Raw genomic sequence first — 15709 nt, 5'->3', positions numbered from 1 at the left:
TTAATTTATACATTAATTAATTTATAACAATTTTCATATATTTCTTAAAAAAATATTTTTTAATTTTATTTATAAATAAACACTTCTTAATTTTTGTAGAAGTCCTTATAAAGATTTTTTTTCAAATATATAATAATTTATGTGTACGTGCTCCCATAATATTTACGAAAATAGGATACTTTTACTTTCAGATCGAATCTGACACAGCAATATCTTTAATATGTGTTGCTTTACTTTTACTAATTTTCAGGTACTCCTTGTACTAAATTCAATCTCATTTATTATTCCAGATTTCATCCCCTACCAACAGATTCAACTTCTTGTTTCCGTTATTTTCTTACACACACACACACACACACACACACACACATATATATATATATATATATATATATATATATATATATATATATATATATATATATATATTGAATATTATATTTTCCAAAGTAGTTAATATATTATATAGTTCTTATATCCTTCAGTTTTAGGTCTGTCAAAGAATAGTAATATTACAAGACGAAAATGCATTTTGTTTCACTTAATTTAATATTAATTGCATTCTAGAGAAGGAGTATTATATAGATTAATATCTGGTTTATGATAAAAAGACTTTCTTAATACACATAATGACACTCCTATGCACCAAGAATTTGCACGTGTTCAATAAAGTAGGTGGAGAAATTTCTACTAACCTTTACCATCAAATAGTTTCATTTATATAATCTGTATTCTTGTATTATTAGTAAAACCTAAATTTATCATATTCACGATGGTTATAATATTCAGCACCCATTATGTTTATAATAAGTAGTTATAGAGAGAGATTTTAATTAAAAATAAAAAAATGGTTAATTTTTGTTTAAAGAACTAAAACTTTAAAATATATAGGAAAAAAATTGTATATATCCTGTAATATAATCAATCACTCGAATAATGTTTCTTTCATTTTAGAATACAAGTCAATGCGACTCCTAGGGAATGAAGTTTGACATTTGTTTGAGGTAAATTAATAGGACATAACCTACAATTTATGTGTATACCTAACCCCGACACCTACCCTAAAGTTCTATCAGAAAATTGGTTAAATAATTTTTTTTTCTCAGTAAAATTTAAAATTAGTTTTTCTTCAAAATTTTTGACCAATTTAGTCATTTATCTTTAAAAATGTATGAATTTAGTCATTTTAACAAAAAATTGTTAAATTTTTTATGATGTTTCAAGCGCATTTCATGATAGTATTTGAATTATTTATCCCGTTTGACACATTGACACATTTTTACTCCAATGTTAACTTTAATATTATCATAAAATCTATTTAAAATGTTAAATAAACTTAACAAAATTTGGTAATAAGGACTAAATTCACGCATTTATAAAGATAAATGACTAAATTGGTATAAAATTTTGAATATGGACTAATTTTAAAATTCACTAAAACTTGAAAGATCAAAAACATATTTAACCCACATAAAATTAACACACCAAATGTAAGTGGCCAAAAAAATAAATCATCTTTAATCGTATTTGTGTTTTATCAACATTTCATTTTATAAAACCAAAATAATATTGTCACACAAAGTTCACTCAAGATATTGCATGATACAAGTTGAAAACGTTGACACTTATTTATTGTCGACAAAAACATTTTGTTTGACTGCTAAATAAGCACATTTCATTTTACGTACGTTTATTTATTTATTTTTAGAAATGTAAGTGAATTTTAGCGTTTGAATGAAAAGGTTGAATATTATATAATAAAAGCTCGTAAATCTATTGTTTTAAAATTTTAGGATGAGAACAATATTAATTTTTTATGTGGTTTGACTCAAGTTTTATTAGTATTATGTCTTCATAATGAATTTATCTGGATAGACCTAACATTTTTAATATTGAACAAAGAAATATAAACCTAGTTTATAAATTTAATGTGATTTACCAAAATTAATCACTGACAAAATTTATGACACGTTATATTAATAACATAATTATAAAAGAAATATGCTATAAATGAGCATATTTAGGTGCAACATATAGTTTTTTTTCTAGAGAAAATGACTTTCTTCGCATAAGACATACAGTACTTAAATCTAAAAAATAAATTTCAAATAGAAGTCTTTATATGTATATAATCTAATAAAGCATTTGACTTTTGGTTAAATAAGCAAAATAGATGTAATGCATCCATGTCATCTTAAAACTTATTTTCTCTATACAATGACAAATTGATTATTGTAGTTTTGGAGTTAAATGTGAATCAAGAGTTTTGTATTTTTTTTTTACAAATGATTGCTTTAAAATTTGGATTGAAAATGATAGTATGATTTTTAATATAATTTTTTATATATAAAGTTTTAAATAAAGGCAATCACTCAAATTTTTAGCCCTTTTTCTTCATTTTCACTTATTTGTACTTTATGATATAACTAAATATTATTTTTTTATCATTTTTTTCTATTTATCTTCTTTGTTTCCTTTCTAAATATCAAATACTCCCTCTCTTATATGTTACAGGCATGTTTTTAGAAAAATATAAACTATTATTTTCATCAGACGTTATGTACTTTTTACTCTATCTTTTTTTCTCTCTAATAAATGTTAAATGTTATGTTTAAATACTTTTTGGTCCTTATTTTTGTAGTGTTTGTTGTGAATGATCCTTATTTTGACAAAATGTTTAAAATGATCCTCATTTTTACTGAATGTTTAAAATGGTCATCATTTTCGCAATTTGTGTTTTATTTGGTCATTTTCTGTAACGCCGTTTAAATCATTAACGGAGTGACACGATTTGTATTAGGGTGTGTTACGTGTACTGTACATGTGTGGTAATTAGATATTTGGGATAAATAAGTGAGCTAGGATTTTGGTAAGGAATATTTGGGCAGTTGGTGAGTTTTGACAATCTTGTTCCTCAATTCCCAATTGGTGTTGTTGCAATCTTCTTCTTCCTGCAATCCCATTATATAGGTATGTTACAGTCCCAATCTTTTTTCTTTACCTCTGGTTGTAATCGTTGGAGGCAACCGTGTTGTATCACTTCGTGCACTGTAGGTGGTTCAACGAGAAATGAATTAACCCCGATTTGTATCTGTAGAGAGATGACAACTTTGAGGATAACAAGAACTCCAAAGAATATTGGTAGAAAATTTTGGGTATAATCTGTTTTTATTTTTGTTATTGTATTATTCGTACTGTTATTGTGTGTAATATTTTAAAGTCCAATATGTTTTGTACTATTGTTAAATGAAGAAATGAATTAATTTGATCCCAACGTGTTCAAAATGACATCTTAATCTGACCATTGAAGTAAGTGATATTGATATAAGCTTGGGAAAAATTAAATTGATCTAAGTTTGGAAGAAGTTAATTTCATAACATTAATTCATCCTCATCAAAATGCACTACAATGTTTGAGCATCCACATTCATTGCCATCCTCAAAGCTGTTATCTCTCCGCAACTACAAATCGGGGTTAATCCATTTCTTGTTGAACCACCAACAGTGCACGAAGTAATACAACACGGTTGCCTCCAACGATTACAACCAGAGGTAAAGGAAGAAGATTGGGACAATATAATATACCTATATAATGGGATTGCACAAAGAAGAAGATTGCAACAACACTAATTGGGAATGGAGGAACAAGATTGTTAAAACTCACAAACTGCCCAAACATTCCTTACCAAACCCCTAGCTCACTTATTTATCTCCAAATATCTAATTATCACACCTCCGGTACAGTATACGTACGTATTGGGATGGCAATTAGGGTCTGGCCCGCAGAAAAAACGCGGGACGGGCCAGGATATTGAGTCCGCAAGCCCGCGTGGGCTCGGCTCGCATAGGCTTGCGGCCCGCACGGGCCGACCTGCAAGCCCGCATAAAATAAAAAAAAAAACTTGCACTTGTGTATATTAATTACTTCTTTTATGGACTCTTGCATTAACATTTCAAATTCTTGTATAATTGGAAAAGACAAGTATTATGTAATTTTTATTGTGCTAAAATTTAAAAAATACATTGTGTATGTCATAGTATGAATATGATAAAAATGTTGAATTATCAATTTATCATCTAATTCCTCAAAGTCTTTACTTAATTTTGTGAACTTCCTAAAGTTTCCCAATTTTTAAACATTGAAAGTTTTATCATAAAATAAATAAATAAATTAAAAAAAAAGCGGGCGGGCCCGCGGGCCAATGTATGTGCAGGGCGGGCCAGAGTATGCGACCCACATAAAATGTGCGGGACGGAGCGGGCCTTATGCGGGGCGGGCCTAAACGGGGCGGGCCGGCCCGCATTGCCACCCCTACGTACGTAACACACCCTAATACAAACTGTGGCAGTTGTACAATGCTCCGTTAATGATTTAAATGACGTTACAAAAAATGACTAAATAAAATACGAATTGCAAAAATAATGACCATTTTAACCATTCGGTAAAAATGAGGATCATATTAAACATGTCAAAATGAGGACTATCCGCAACAAAACTACGAACATGAGGACAAAAAGGTATTTAAGCATGTTAAGAGCATGTGTGTTTTTTATTCATCAACGGTCACACTTTTTTTTTAAATTGATTAATATTGTCTGTGTTTATGATTATTTTAAAAGTATTTTATATTAATACAAAGAGAGTATAATATACAAACAAAAATTATTCACAAATATAATTTCTGACAAAAAAAAAAAGCATTAACTGCATGGAAGTTAAGAAGTGAAGGTAACGTATTTGTTCCCAAATCCCAGTGAACAGTGTGTGCAGTAAAGAGTGTGATTTTATAGAGCGAGAAGGGTGAAATCTAGTGGCCAAAGGTTCGGTGTCTTATTTCGTATTTTTGTGGTGCTGGTGCTGCTGCTATTGTATTGGCTAAGAGGTTTCGAAACAGAATCCACAGAGAGAAAAAAAAAAATAATAATAATAAAAGAAAAAGAAATAAAAGAGCGAGGTAAGGTAAGACTTAAGAGAGAGAAGAAGAAGAAGCCCGACCCGATAATCATACTCGTACTTGAGATGATATTGGATAATCCCAACCTCAATTTTTCGCAATATTAAACAACACAATCACCTTCACTTTTTTTCTTCTCTTCTTTTCTCATCTCATCCCCATGGATCCCTTCGATTTGATACGCGAAGGTATAAATATATGTATACAATATTTTTTCCTCTACACTCTTCCATTTGTTTCAGATCTTTTTCTCTCGCTTTCTCCTTCGTGAATTTATTTTTTTTCTTGTCTTCAATTGCTGTTGTTCCTGTTGTTATGTACTTTTTGAGTCTGCTTTCTGAGGCGTTGAATTGCTCGAGATCTCTTCTGTACCTCCTGGCTTCCGTATTGGAGGTTGCGTTCTCTGTGCGCTCGAGCTTTGATTCGATTGTTGTTGTTGTTTCTGTTTTGTTTGATGTTAGTGTGAAATTCGCGTTTCAAATTTCTAGGTTTTTGTTTTTGGTGCTTTGGCTTGTGTTATTGGGGGGTTTTATGTAGTTACTGTCGGGGAATTATCGGTGGTGTTTAATTTCTCTTAGAAGTTGTTTTTGTGACGTTTTATGTTATTTAGTTCGAGATGTTTAGGGTTTTAATCGTATCCTGCTCTGTCATTCTGAAATTGGTCAGCGTTCGCCAGAACTTATTTGTGTGTGTAAATTTTACTATAATTTCCGTAATTTGTGCTGGTTCCTTTTTTGTTCAGTTTACCTTTATAAGTTTCACTTTTAAGTCCAACTGACGAAAATGGCAAGCTATAGTTCATTGCAGTGATATTAAAAATAGTTGCAACTGCAGTTCTATATCGAGTTATTTATTTGGCACTTTTATGTTATATGGGATATTACTGAAATCATCATTTATCTGTTGTACGATGTATGGATTTGTGGTGAATTTTTTTTACTTTTTCCTGTTCTCTTTATAGCAGTCTGGTTAATCAATGAGCATGATGATATTGAACCATTTTCAGGGTTTGGTTGAGGCTGACTGGACATGTGCTGTTTCTATTTTTAAAGTCTGTTTATGTTGTAGTTATTTTGTCCATATTCTAGTTAATAATGAACTTATCCAAGAAAGGATCCCAAACGGATGCAAAGCTATTAAGCCCAAACAAGGCAACAACTCTGAATCCAAATGCAGCAGAGTTTATTCCTTTTGCCCTCAGATCATCATCATTACCTGGGACTACCAGCTCGGTAGATGCAACAGCAGCAGGGCTTTCGGCTGCTGGAGCTCTTGGGAAAGCAGTTTTAGATAGATCAGAATCATCCATTTCAAATAATTCTGATGATGAGGTGCATCAATACTGGCGATGTCAGCTCCCTGATGATATTACCCCTGATTTCAAGGTCATGGGAGAAGATGAATCTCAAGGTCTGGATGATCTTCCTTTAGCAGGTTTATCCATACATGAGGACAATGAAGCCTCCAGGTTTCCTTCTTCCAAAGGAAGTAAATATATAATAAATGAGCAGCAGGAAATATCTCAACCGCATAATAATGGCAATAGCTTTGTAGATAAAATAGGGTTTTCCCATTCAAGCTACAGGGAGGACCCATCTTCTACAAGCTTTTTGAATGCTCTGGCAAAGCCTTGGGAGGGGCCAATTGGGAGCGCTGACCAGCTTGTTAGCAGTGGTCAAGAGGGGATTGCTTATGATGACAACAGTAGACATGGATACTTAAATGATGTTTTGGCTGAAAATGCAATTATGGATGATACAGATTTGAATCCTTTGGAGTATTTAGCTTCCCTGTTCCCTGGTTTTGCAGCAGAAAGCCTCGCAGAAGCTTACTTTGCCAATGGATGTGATTTACATCTGACCACTGAGATGCTCAGTCAGTTAGAGGTAGGTTGATTTTAATATGTTAACTGACATGCTGTCAAATAATGGTTCCTTATAAGCTCTATCTCATGCATTTGATTGTGAAAATGTATGTGTTGTCATTTATATTTATGGTCAACATCTATCTTCTGCTTGTTGCAATGCAGTATGGTCTAGAGCATTTGAATAAACTTCTCTGGAAACACATATAGGAGAATGACATTGACTGAATTGAGGTAAAATGAATCAAACTTTTCCCATGAATTAAAATCAACTCATTTCCTCAACTTTTTTTGGAATCATTTAAATTTTTCCACGAGTTGATTTCAATTTATGGTAAAAGCTTGACTTGTCTTACTCCTTAATTTTTTGTAGTCTTCTCTTGTATGTTTTTGTTGAGAGGTTTATCCATATTAGCTCCTAGGACAAAGCTAAGTATGATGGGATGGATACTAAGTATTTAGAGCAATACCTGTGCCTTGTTTTGGCAGGGAAGATCCGGCTCTCTATAAAGTTGTGAAGTGATTCAGGTCCAACCTACCTCTAGCTTCCAATTTCTAATTGCAGTTGCCTGGTACTGGGGAGGGTGTTGTTAGAGATGATAATCTTGTTTTTTTTTTTTCAAAAAATTTTGATCTACACTCTGATTTTAATTGTAATTATAGTCCCCTGTTCATGTTATCAATGGGCCATTGGCATTTCATGAGACACACCCATATATTTGTATATCATCAAGCAGTACAATTTGTTCTCCATTTCGTGGAATTCTATAGTCATCTCTTATGATTAGTAATTACTTCTCTGGAATATTTTTTAACCTAGGAACCTTATGTTGATAATCTCTCTCTTCACCTGTTCAAATTTGTAGCAGCTTCAAGTTGATGGTGGTTTCAATCAAACTTTGAATTCAAAGACTCTGTCAGCTCCCAATCTGAGTGCAATGGACTTTCCTTCACTTACTTCACCAGATGGCCAGGCTGCTTCAGTTAAATACGTGGTTGATAATGTCCAGCAAAGCCGAAATCCTTACCAGTCATTTGACAGTGATGTGATGCTTTTCAAATCTAGCTCTTCAGTTCCATCTAGAGGTGCTGTTGACTTTGCTTCAGCTGTTAGAAAGTTGGCTTCTCAGGATTCTGGTGGTATTTGGAAGTATGACAAGAATGGCTCTGGTGATGCTGCTATAGGTTCAAGTAGGAATTCAAATGTTTTGGGTAGTGGCTACAATGGTGGACAGGCCAGAGCACACTTTGGTGATCGATTGCAGAACCGTGGCTCAGCTCGGGCAGCTCCTATTTGGCTTGATACCGGTGATGCTGTTGGTAAATACTTATGTTAAAATGCTTCAATTGTGGGGTGTTTTCTCTGTGCACTATTTTCGTTAACAATTTTGCATGGCAGCAAATATGTATTCAGAGCTGCGGGAAGAGGCTCGTGATCATGCATGCTTACGTAATGCATATTTTGAGCAGGTGGGTTTTCAAATTCATGCTTTGGCGAAGTTACTGGCTATCAAAACTTTAAAATAATGGTTTTGGCTACACACCTCTTGATTTGATTCTATTGGCATTCCCTTGACTTTCTCAACTCCTTTTAGTGTGTGTGTGTGTGTGATTCAATTGGTACTGTTGTGATGATACTAGTTCAAGAATCAAATAACAAAGTCTCTTCTAGAGGCATTGGTCTTGAATCTATTTCTTCGTTTGATTTTAATTCGTTTCTAATTTGAAACAGGCTCGTCAAGCTTACCTTATTGGTAATAAAGCCCTGGCAAAGGAACTAAGTGCTAAAGGGCAGCTTCACAACATGCATATGAAGGCAGCTCATGGAAAAGCTCAAGAATCCATTTACCGTCAGAGGTTTGCTGTTCCCCAATGCTTCCCTTCCCGCTCTCCATTTAAGTTTGGATATAAAAAAACTTTCACTCTCTCTGTTCCAGTATCATAGTTGTTTCTATACCTATAATACCCCTTTAAGTTTTCTCTAGCCATATTAATTGAATTAAATACTTTTATCACCCAAATGCACCATTTATTTGTTCTCTATTTCTTATTGTTTATAACTCACTTATTCTCTCTCCATATCAATGATAAGTAACATTTGTACTAAGAGTACTATTTTTGTATTTCTCTCACTAATTATAACTACTTGCAGTTCCTCATTTTGTTTTGTTATGCACTATTTTATTTTATTATCTTTCGAAGAGTTATTGTTGACATTGAAGCATTTTTTTTTAAATTTTGGGATAAAATTTAAATTTCCGTCCATAACTTTTAGTCTGAATATTTTTGGTGACATGACATTTGTAATGTCATTTGAACTTCTCCCCTTTAAATCTAAATCCTGGTAAATATGATCGTAGATTTTCTTTGTGGGAAATAGGTCACACATGAAAACTTTTCTCAATGTGATATAAATACTCTTTATGCACCAAATTTCTTTCATAAAGCGATTATTATACAGGATTAAAGGGAGTATAATATGGCATCATGATGTTAAAATATTTTGCTACCCCTCAGCAATCTGTTATGTATGTTTATTGACACGAAAGAGTTCCCTCTGATGTCCCTACCCTTTTTCGTACTTACCACTCGTTTCTTTTCCTCAAATGTTTTTTATTGCCGTGCTCACGTCGGTCTGAAGGTGAGTTATTGTCTCACTTATTTAAGATGTGTGAACAATCTGAACCCTTAAAGTAGAATTTTGTGATGCCAATTTGTTACCTGGTTGCTTTGGAAGAAATGCTCGAGTTGAGAGTACTTTTAATCCATGGATAACAATAGCTCGACCTTTTTCTTGGTCACCTCGTAACAGTTTCTCTCTAGAATGGCTACCTGGAGTACCATGCTATATTATTGTACGAACCAGAATGTTTACTTACATTGCTCTAAAGTTTTGGGTTCTGGTTCAGTGATTACAAGTGTTGATTTTTTTCAGAAATCCAGTTGCTTCAGAGATGCAGGGCAATGGAAGAGGACACGAGAGGATAATAGACCTACATGGGTTGCATGCGAGTGAAGCCATTCATGTGCTGAAACATGAGTTGAGTGTGCTGAAAAGCACTGCCATAGCTGCTGAGCAGCGTTTGCAGGTGTATATTTGTGTGGGCACAGGTCATCATACCAGGGGTTCCCGCACTCCCGCAAGACTTCCAATAGCTGTACAGCGTTTTCTTCTTGAAGAGGGCATTGACTTCACGGAACCTCAGCCAGGCCTACTTCGCGTTGTGATATATTGAGCCAGCCAAGGATGTGTACAAGTTTTTTGACACGGTATAAAGTCCGGGATCACGGACATTTTAGTCATTGTTGTATCTGTATATGCCCGAAGAACAGGAAAAAAGAGAAAGAAAAAAGCAGTTAGGGGAGAAGGAAAGAGAAGGGTTGTAGCAGAATTGTATCATTAAGATTTAGCGACGACATCAGATTTACATTAGTAAGCAGGACTTCACATTATGGGATTATTTTCCTTCTGTTAATTTTGTACCCTAATTTTCATTTCCTTGTTAAATTCCATTTTTACCCTTTCCATTCAGATGTAATCGATAGGACTCAATTACGCATAGAACAATTGATTTTGCAAATTAGATTCAATGCCAAACAATTTACTGCGGTGATCGTGGCCTCGGTATTATCTGGGTGATTGGATCTTCTCATGTAAATAAGGAAACCCTCACGGATGGGGGACCGAAATTATAATTGCTGTCTATCTTTCTTACCCAAAAAAGTTCGTGGAAAGAAAGATACTAAATGACACCTCTTGAGAGAAAAAGAAATTATATTTGTTCCTTACGAGTAAGAGATTTACATTGTTTTAGTCAACACATGGACTAAACTCTCCCATGATGACATGTAATAAAAATAAAGAACTTATATTCTGATAATGTATTTCAAAAACCAAGTGGCTCGATGTGCGATCTATTACCATTTTTTCACAAGACTTAGAAAATGGAATGTACTTTATGAAAGTGATACAATGACTATAAAAAAATGAAAAAAAAATTGTGTATTGAGAGTAGGGTATTTTATACTGTCATCCAATTTTAAATTGTCATGTATAATTAAATTTGTTGACTTTATAGTAATTATTTAAAAAATAATATCAAAAATACTTTTTATTATTTGCTGAAAGTTTACTAAATTTTTTTAAACATATTCTACTTTTCATTTTTACCAGCCTCTTTTCTAAAATATAATAAATAAAATACAATTGATAAACTACCATCTGCAATAATTTTATTGATTTTTTTAAGATTTAGATCCGATTCTATAAATGTTTTTCTCATAAGATCAGAACTTTTTACATTGGCAGTTATTAGATGTCAAAATAATAAAGTAAAACTCTGGTTTTGATCGAAATTTATATCAAAACTATCGAGGAATTGTAATATGCATTTTTTGTTAACAGAAATTGTACGTAATATCAGTGATGATTTCTTTCTTATTAGTTTAGCGTGTACATATTTAAAAAAAGAAAAATTAGAAAGAAAGACGTCCATGTTCTGAATTCCCGCCGTAATGCAAACCCGAGGAGTTCCAACTTCCATATTCCAAGTCCAAGCAGCAAAGAAAAACAATGAAGTAAACTCGTTTTGAATGAACCCAGCATGGTCGGAGATTGAGTTCCCAGTGCCAAGATGCAGTTACGACTACGAGGCACTTCCACTGTCAACGCATTAACCCCACGCGCTCACCACATCCATTCCCATTCCCATTCCCTCTCCCTTTCCCTCTCACACCCCCACTCTCCCCCTCAATGGTTCTCCATCCTCCGCCACGCCATCGCCGCCTCCGACCTGCCCCTCGGAAAGCGCGCCCACGCCGGCATATTAACATCGGGCCACCATCCCGAACGTTTCCTCACCAACAACCTCATCACCATGTACGCTAAATGCGGCTCCCTCTCTTCCGCGCGCAAACTGTTCGACGCAACGCCCCACGACGCCAAAGACCTCGTAACCTGGAACTCCATCCTCGCCGCCTACGCGCAAGCCGACAACCCCTACGACGGCTTCCACCTCTTCCGTCTCCTCCGCCACTCCACCGTGTCCACCACGCGCCATACTTTCGCCCCCGTCCTCAAAATGTGTCTCCTCGCCGGTTCCTCCTTCGCCTCCGCGTCCCTCCACGGTTACGCCCTTAAGATCGGCTTACTATGGGACGTGTTCGTGGCCGGCGCTCTCGTCAACATTTACACCAAGTTTGGACGAATCAGAGAGGCGCGTCTTTTGTTCGATGGAATGGCCGTGAGGGACGTTGTGCTCTGGAACCTCATGATGAAGGCTTACGTCGACACGTGTCTCGAACACGAAGCGTTGCTTCTCTTCTCAGAGTTCCACCGAACGGGACTGCGTCCAGATGACGTCACTCTTCGTACTCTCGCGCGGGTTGGTATGAGTAGAAATACTGCATTCGAATCGCAGTTGAAGCAGCTTCGAGCTTATGCCACAAAATTGTCTATCCGCGACGGTGACGATTCGGACGTTATTGCATGGAACAAGGCACTGTCTCAGTGTCTTCAGAGAGGTGAAGCTTGGGAAGCTGTTGATTGTTTTAGGGATATGATAAAGTCAAGTGCTGCTTGTGACAGCTTGACTTTTGTTGTGATGTTGTCTGTGGCAGCCAGTTTGAATTGCCTTGAACTCGGGAAACAGATTCACGGTGCTGTCATGAGGACGGAACTGGATCAAGTTATTTCTGTTGGAAACAGCCTTATTAATATGTATGTTAAGGCTGGTTCAGTTTCTCGTGCGAGATCTGTGTTTGGTCAAATGAATGAAGTGGATTTGATATCATGGAACACAATGATATCTGGCTCTGCACTGAATGGTTTGGAGGAGTGTTCTGTTGGGTTCTTTGTTGATTTATTACGTTATGGCCCGTTGGCGGATCAATTCACTATTGCGAGCGTTTTGAGGGCTTGTTCCTCTCTTGAACAAGGTTGCCATCTTGCCACACAGATTCATACTTACGCAATGAAAGCTGGTGTTGTCTTGGATTCGTTTGTTTCAACAGCTCTTATTGATGTCTATTCCAAGAGTGGGAAGACGGAGGAGGCAGAAGTTCTTTTCGTTAACCAAGATGATTTGGCATCTTGGAATGCTATGATGCATGGATACATAATGCGTGATGATTTTCACAAGGCATTGAGGCTTTATTTGATATTGCAGGAGAGTGGAGAGAGAGGAGATCAGATTACTCTGGCGAATGCAGCTAAAGCTGCTGGGGGATTGGTGGGGCTTGCACAAGGGACGCAAATTCACGGTGTTGTCATAAAAAGAGGGTTTAATTTAGATTTGTTTGTGATTAGCGGTGTTCTTGACATGTATCTAAAATGTGGAGAGGTGGAAAGTGCAAGCAGGGTTTTCACTGAGATACCCTCACCTGATGATGTTGCTTGGACTACTATGATATCAGGATGTGTGGAGAATGGACAAGAGGATCATGCTCTTTCCACATACCATCAGATGAGACTTTCCAGGGTGCAGCCTGATGAGTATACCTTTGCTACCCTTGTCAAAGCTTGTTCTCTTTTAACAGCATTAGAACAAGGGAGACAGATTCATGCAAATATTGTAAAACTAAATTGTGCTTTTGATGCTTTTGTGATGACCTCACTCGTTGACATGTATGCCAAGTGTGGGAGCATAGAAGAGGCACGTGGGTTGTTTAGAAGAATGAACACAGAGAGGATTGCCTCGTGGAATGCCATGATAGTAGGATTAGCTCAACACGGAAATGCTGAGGAAGCCCTCCAGTTTTTCAAAGACATGAAATCTAGGGGTGTAATGCCGGATAGAGTTACCTTTATAGGGGTTCTTTCTGCTTGCAGCCACTCTGGTTTGATATCCGAAGCTTATGAGAATTTTTATTCCATGCAGAAAAACTATGGTATTGAACCTGGGATTGAGCACTATTCTTGTCTTGTTGATGCCCTTAGCCGAGGGGGGCAGCTACATGAAGCTGAAAAGGTGATATCATCAATGCCTTTTGAAGCTTCTGCTTCAATGTATAGAACACTACTTAATGCTTGTAGGGTTCAGGTAGACAAAGAGACAGGAAAACGTGTAGCAGAGAAGCTTTTGACCTTGGAGCCATCAGATTCAGCAGCTTATGTTCTTTTATCCAATGTTTATGCTGCCGCTAACCAATGGGAAAATGTGGTGAGCGCCAGAAATATGATGAGAAAAGTAAACGTGAAGAAGGATCCGGGGTTTAGTTGGATAGATTTGAAGAACAAAGTGCATTTGTTCGTAGCTGGCGATAGGTCACATGAAGAAACTGGTTTGATATATAATAATTTGGAGTCTGTTATGAAGAGGATCAGAGAAGAAGGATATGCCCCTGATACAGACTTTGCACTTGTTGATGTAGAAGAAGAAGATAAAGAGTGTTCTTTGTATTATCACAGTGAGAAGCTAGCAATAGCTTATGGGCTTATGAAAACTCCTCCATCCACTACATTAAGGGTAATTAAAAACCTCAGAGTGTGTGGAGATTGTCACAATGCAGTCAAATATATATCAAAAGTTTTTAAGCGTGAAATTGTCTTGAGAGATGCAAATCGATTTCATCATTTCAGAGGTGGGATATGTTCTTGTGGCGATTACTGGTGATGTGAAATGAATCTTTCCGTTTTGTACTCATTATTTAACTGGGCTGATACTAACAATTTTAAGTGTTTCTACATACTTAGAGTAGAGTCATATAATTGGATTATTTATTCTTTGTTTTTAACAGTTTAGGAGAGCTTGTAAGCCAATAACATATAATCTAGGTCGCATAAATGTTAACAAGGACTTACCAATTATCAAGGAATAATTCTTTTCTCAAGCTCTATGACATTATTCTTCATCTGATTTTATTTTTTGTCTGCAATGATCTTTTAAATAAACTCTTCATCCCTATCTTTTATAGTTCTATCTAACAAAACTTAGCCTGTCTTAGTAGGAGTGACTTTGGCATGAGTAACTGAGAGGTTAAAAGTGTTTATTTGGCTTTAATCAAGGTCAACTTTCCCTATTTATTCTTGGCACAGTTCACCACGATTATTTTTACCGGTGGACAAAAAAAAATCTAACCATAACTCGAATAGAATTCTCATGTACTCTCACATAGTTCAGAGGTCAAATTCGACTGTCAATTTGCTTATTGAACTAATATTATTTGTAATGGAATTTAAATCGATATTTTACTGGTAAAATCTTGAAATATAGGATTATACGGAGTATCTTTTATTTAAATCTTACTTGTCAAATCTTAAAATTATAGAATTATACGAAGTATCTTTTATTTAAATCAAACAAAATTGTATAGATTATTATTTTTGTTAGATTATCCACCGTAGCATTGTTAGCTTTCTTTTGGATGAATATGTGTTGCAGAATTACCACTCAATAGTATTTTTTTTTCATCTTTAACACCTATTTACTTTTGTTCCTTAATGAGACTTTAATTAAAAAAATCAAACTCAATTAGAACAAAATTAAAATTAAGAATTTTAGTTAAAATAAAACTCAAAAGTTACTTATAATTCTAACTCTCTTCTCTTAAGTAACTTGCATCTGTTACATGCAGTTTCATCTCTTTATCAAATCCAATTAAATGTAAAATTAAAAATATTAAAACTAATTCTCTACTAAAAAGGAATTATAATTTTAAAACTTATAAGCACTCCGTTGTCTACATAAAATAAAAAATTGAAACGCAGCAAAATTTTCTATTTATTTAATTACATATTTTACCTTAAATTTGAACGTTTATGTAGTTACTTATACTTAAAATATAATAAAATATTTTTTAATTTATCTTTAATATAATGTTATTCCGAATAATTGCTAAAAAATAATTATTATATCATATATCTAAAAATAACGCTATATATATCACAAAA

General features: G+C 34.9%; 2 protein-coding genes across 3 annotated transcripts; both read left to right on the top strand.

Moving 5' to 3' along the window:
- Positions 1-4856: 4856 nt before the first annotated feature.
- LOC114164614 (polyadenylate-binding protein-interacting protein 7-like) lies at positions 4857-10431 on the top strand. Of its 2 annotated transcripts, none has more exons than XM_028049344.1 (6): positions 4857-5143; positions 5962-6841; positions 7689-8139; positions 8219-8289; positions 8552-8676; positions 9755-10431. In XM_028049344.1, the coding sequence occupies exons 2-6, from the start codon at positions 6050-6052 to the stop codon at positions 10053-10055; spliced, it is 1740 nt and encodes a 579-aa protein (XP_027905145.1). In that variant the 5' UTR covers positions 4857-5143; positions 5962-6049; the 3' UTR covers positions 10056-10431. The 2 variants fall into 2 exon arrangements, with proteins under 2 accessions (XP_027905145.1, XP_027905144.1); XM_028049343.1 differs by having other exon boundaries at positions 7686-8139.
- An 844-nt stretch (positions 10432-11275) lies between these two features.
- On the top strand, positions 11276-14619 carry LOC114164613 (Tetratricopeptide repeat (TPR)-like superfamily protein). Its single transcript, XM_028049342.2, has one exon. The coding sequence runs from the start codon at positions 11454-11456 to the stop codon at positions 14430-14432; it is 2979 nt and encodes a 992-aa protein (XP_027905143.1). The 5' UTR covers positions 11276-11453; the 3' UTR covers positions 14433-14619.
- The last annotated feature ends 1090 nt before the right edge of the window (positions 14620-15709 follow it).

The sequence above is a fragment of the Vigna unguiculata genome, chromosome 9 (assembly GCF_037176805.1).
Source record: "Vigna unguiculata cultivar grain cowpea cultivar isolate G323 ecotype 2 chromosome 9, ASM3717680v1, whole genome shotgun sequence".
Lineage (NCBI taxonomy): Eukaryota > Viridiplantae > Streptophyta > Magnoliopsida > Fabales > Fabaceae > Vigna > Vigna unguiculata.
Note: the sequence above shows the minus strand (reverse complement) of the source record. Positions and strands in the feature narration are given on the sequence as shown.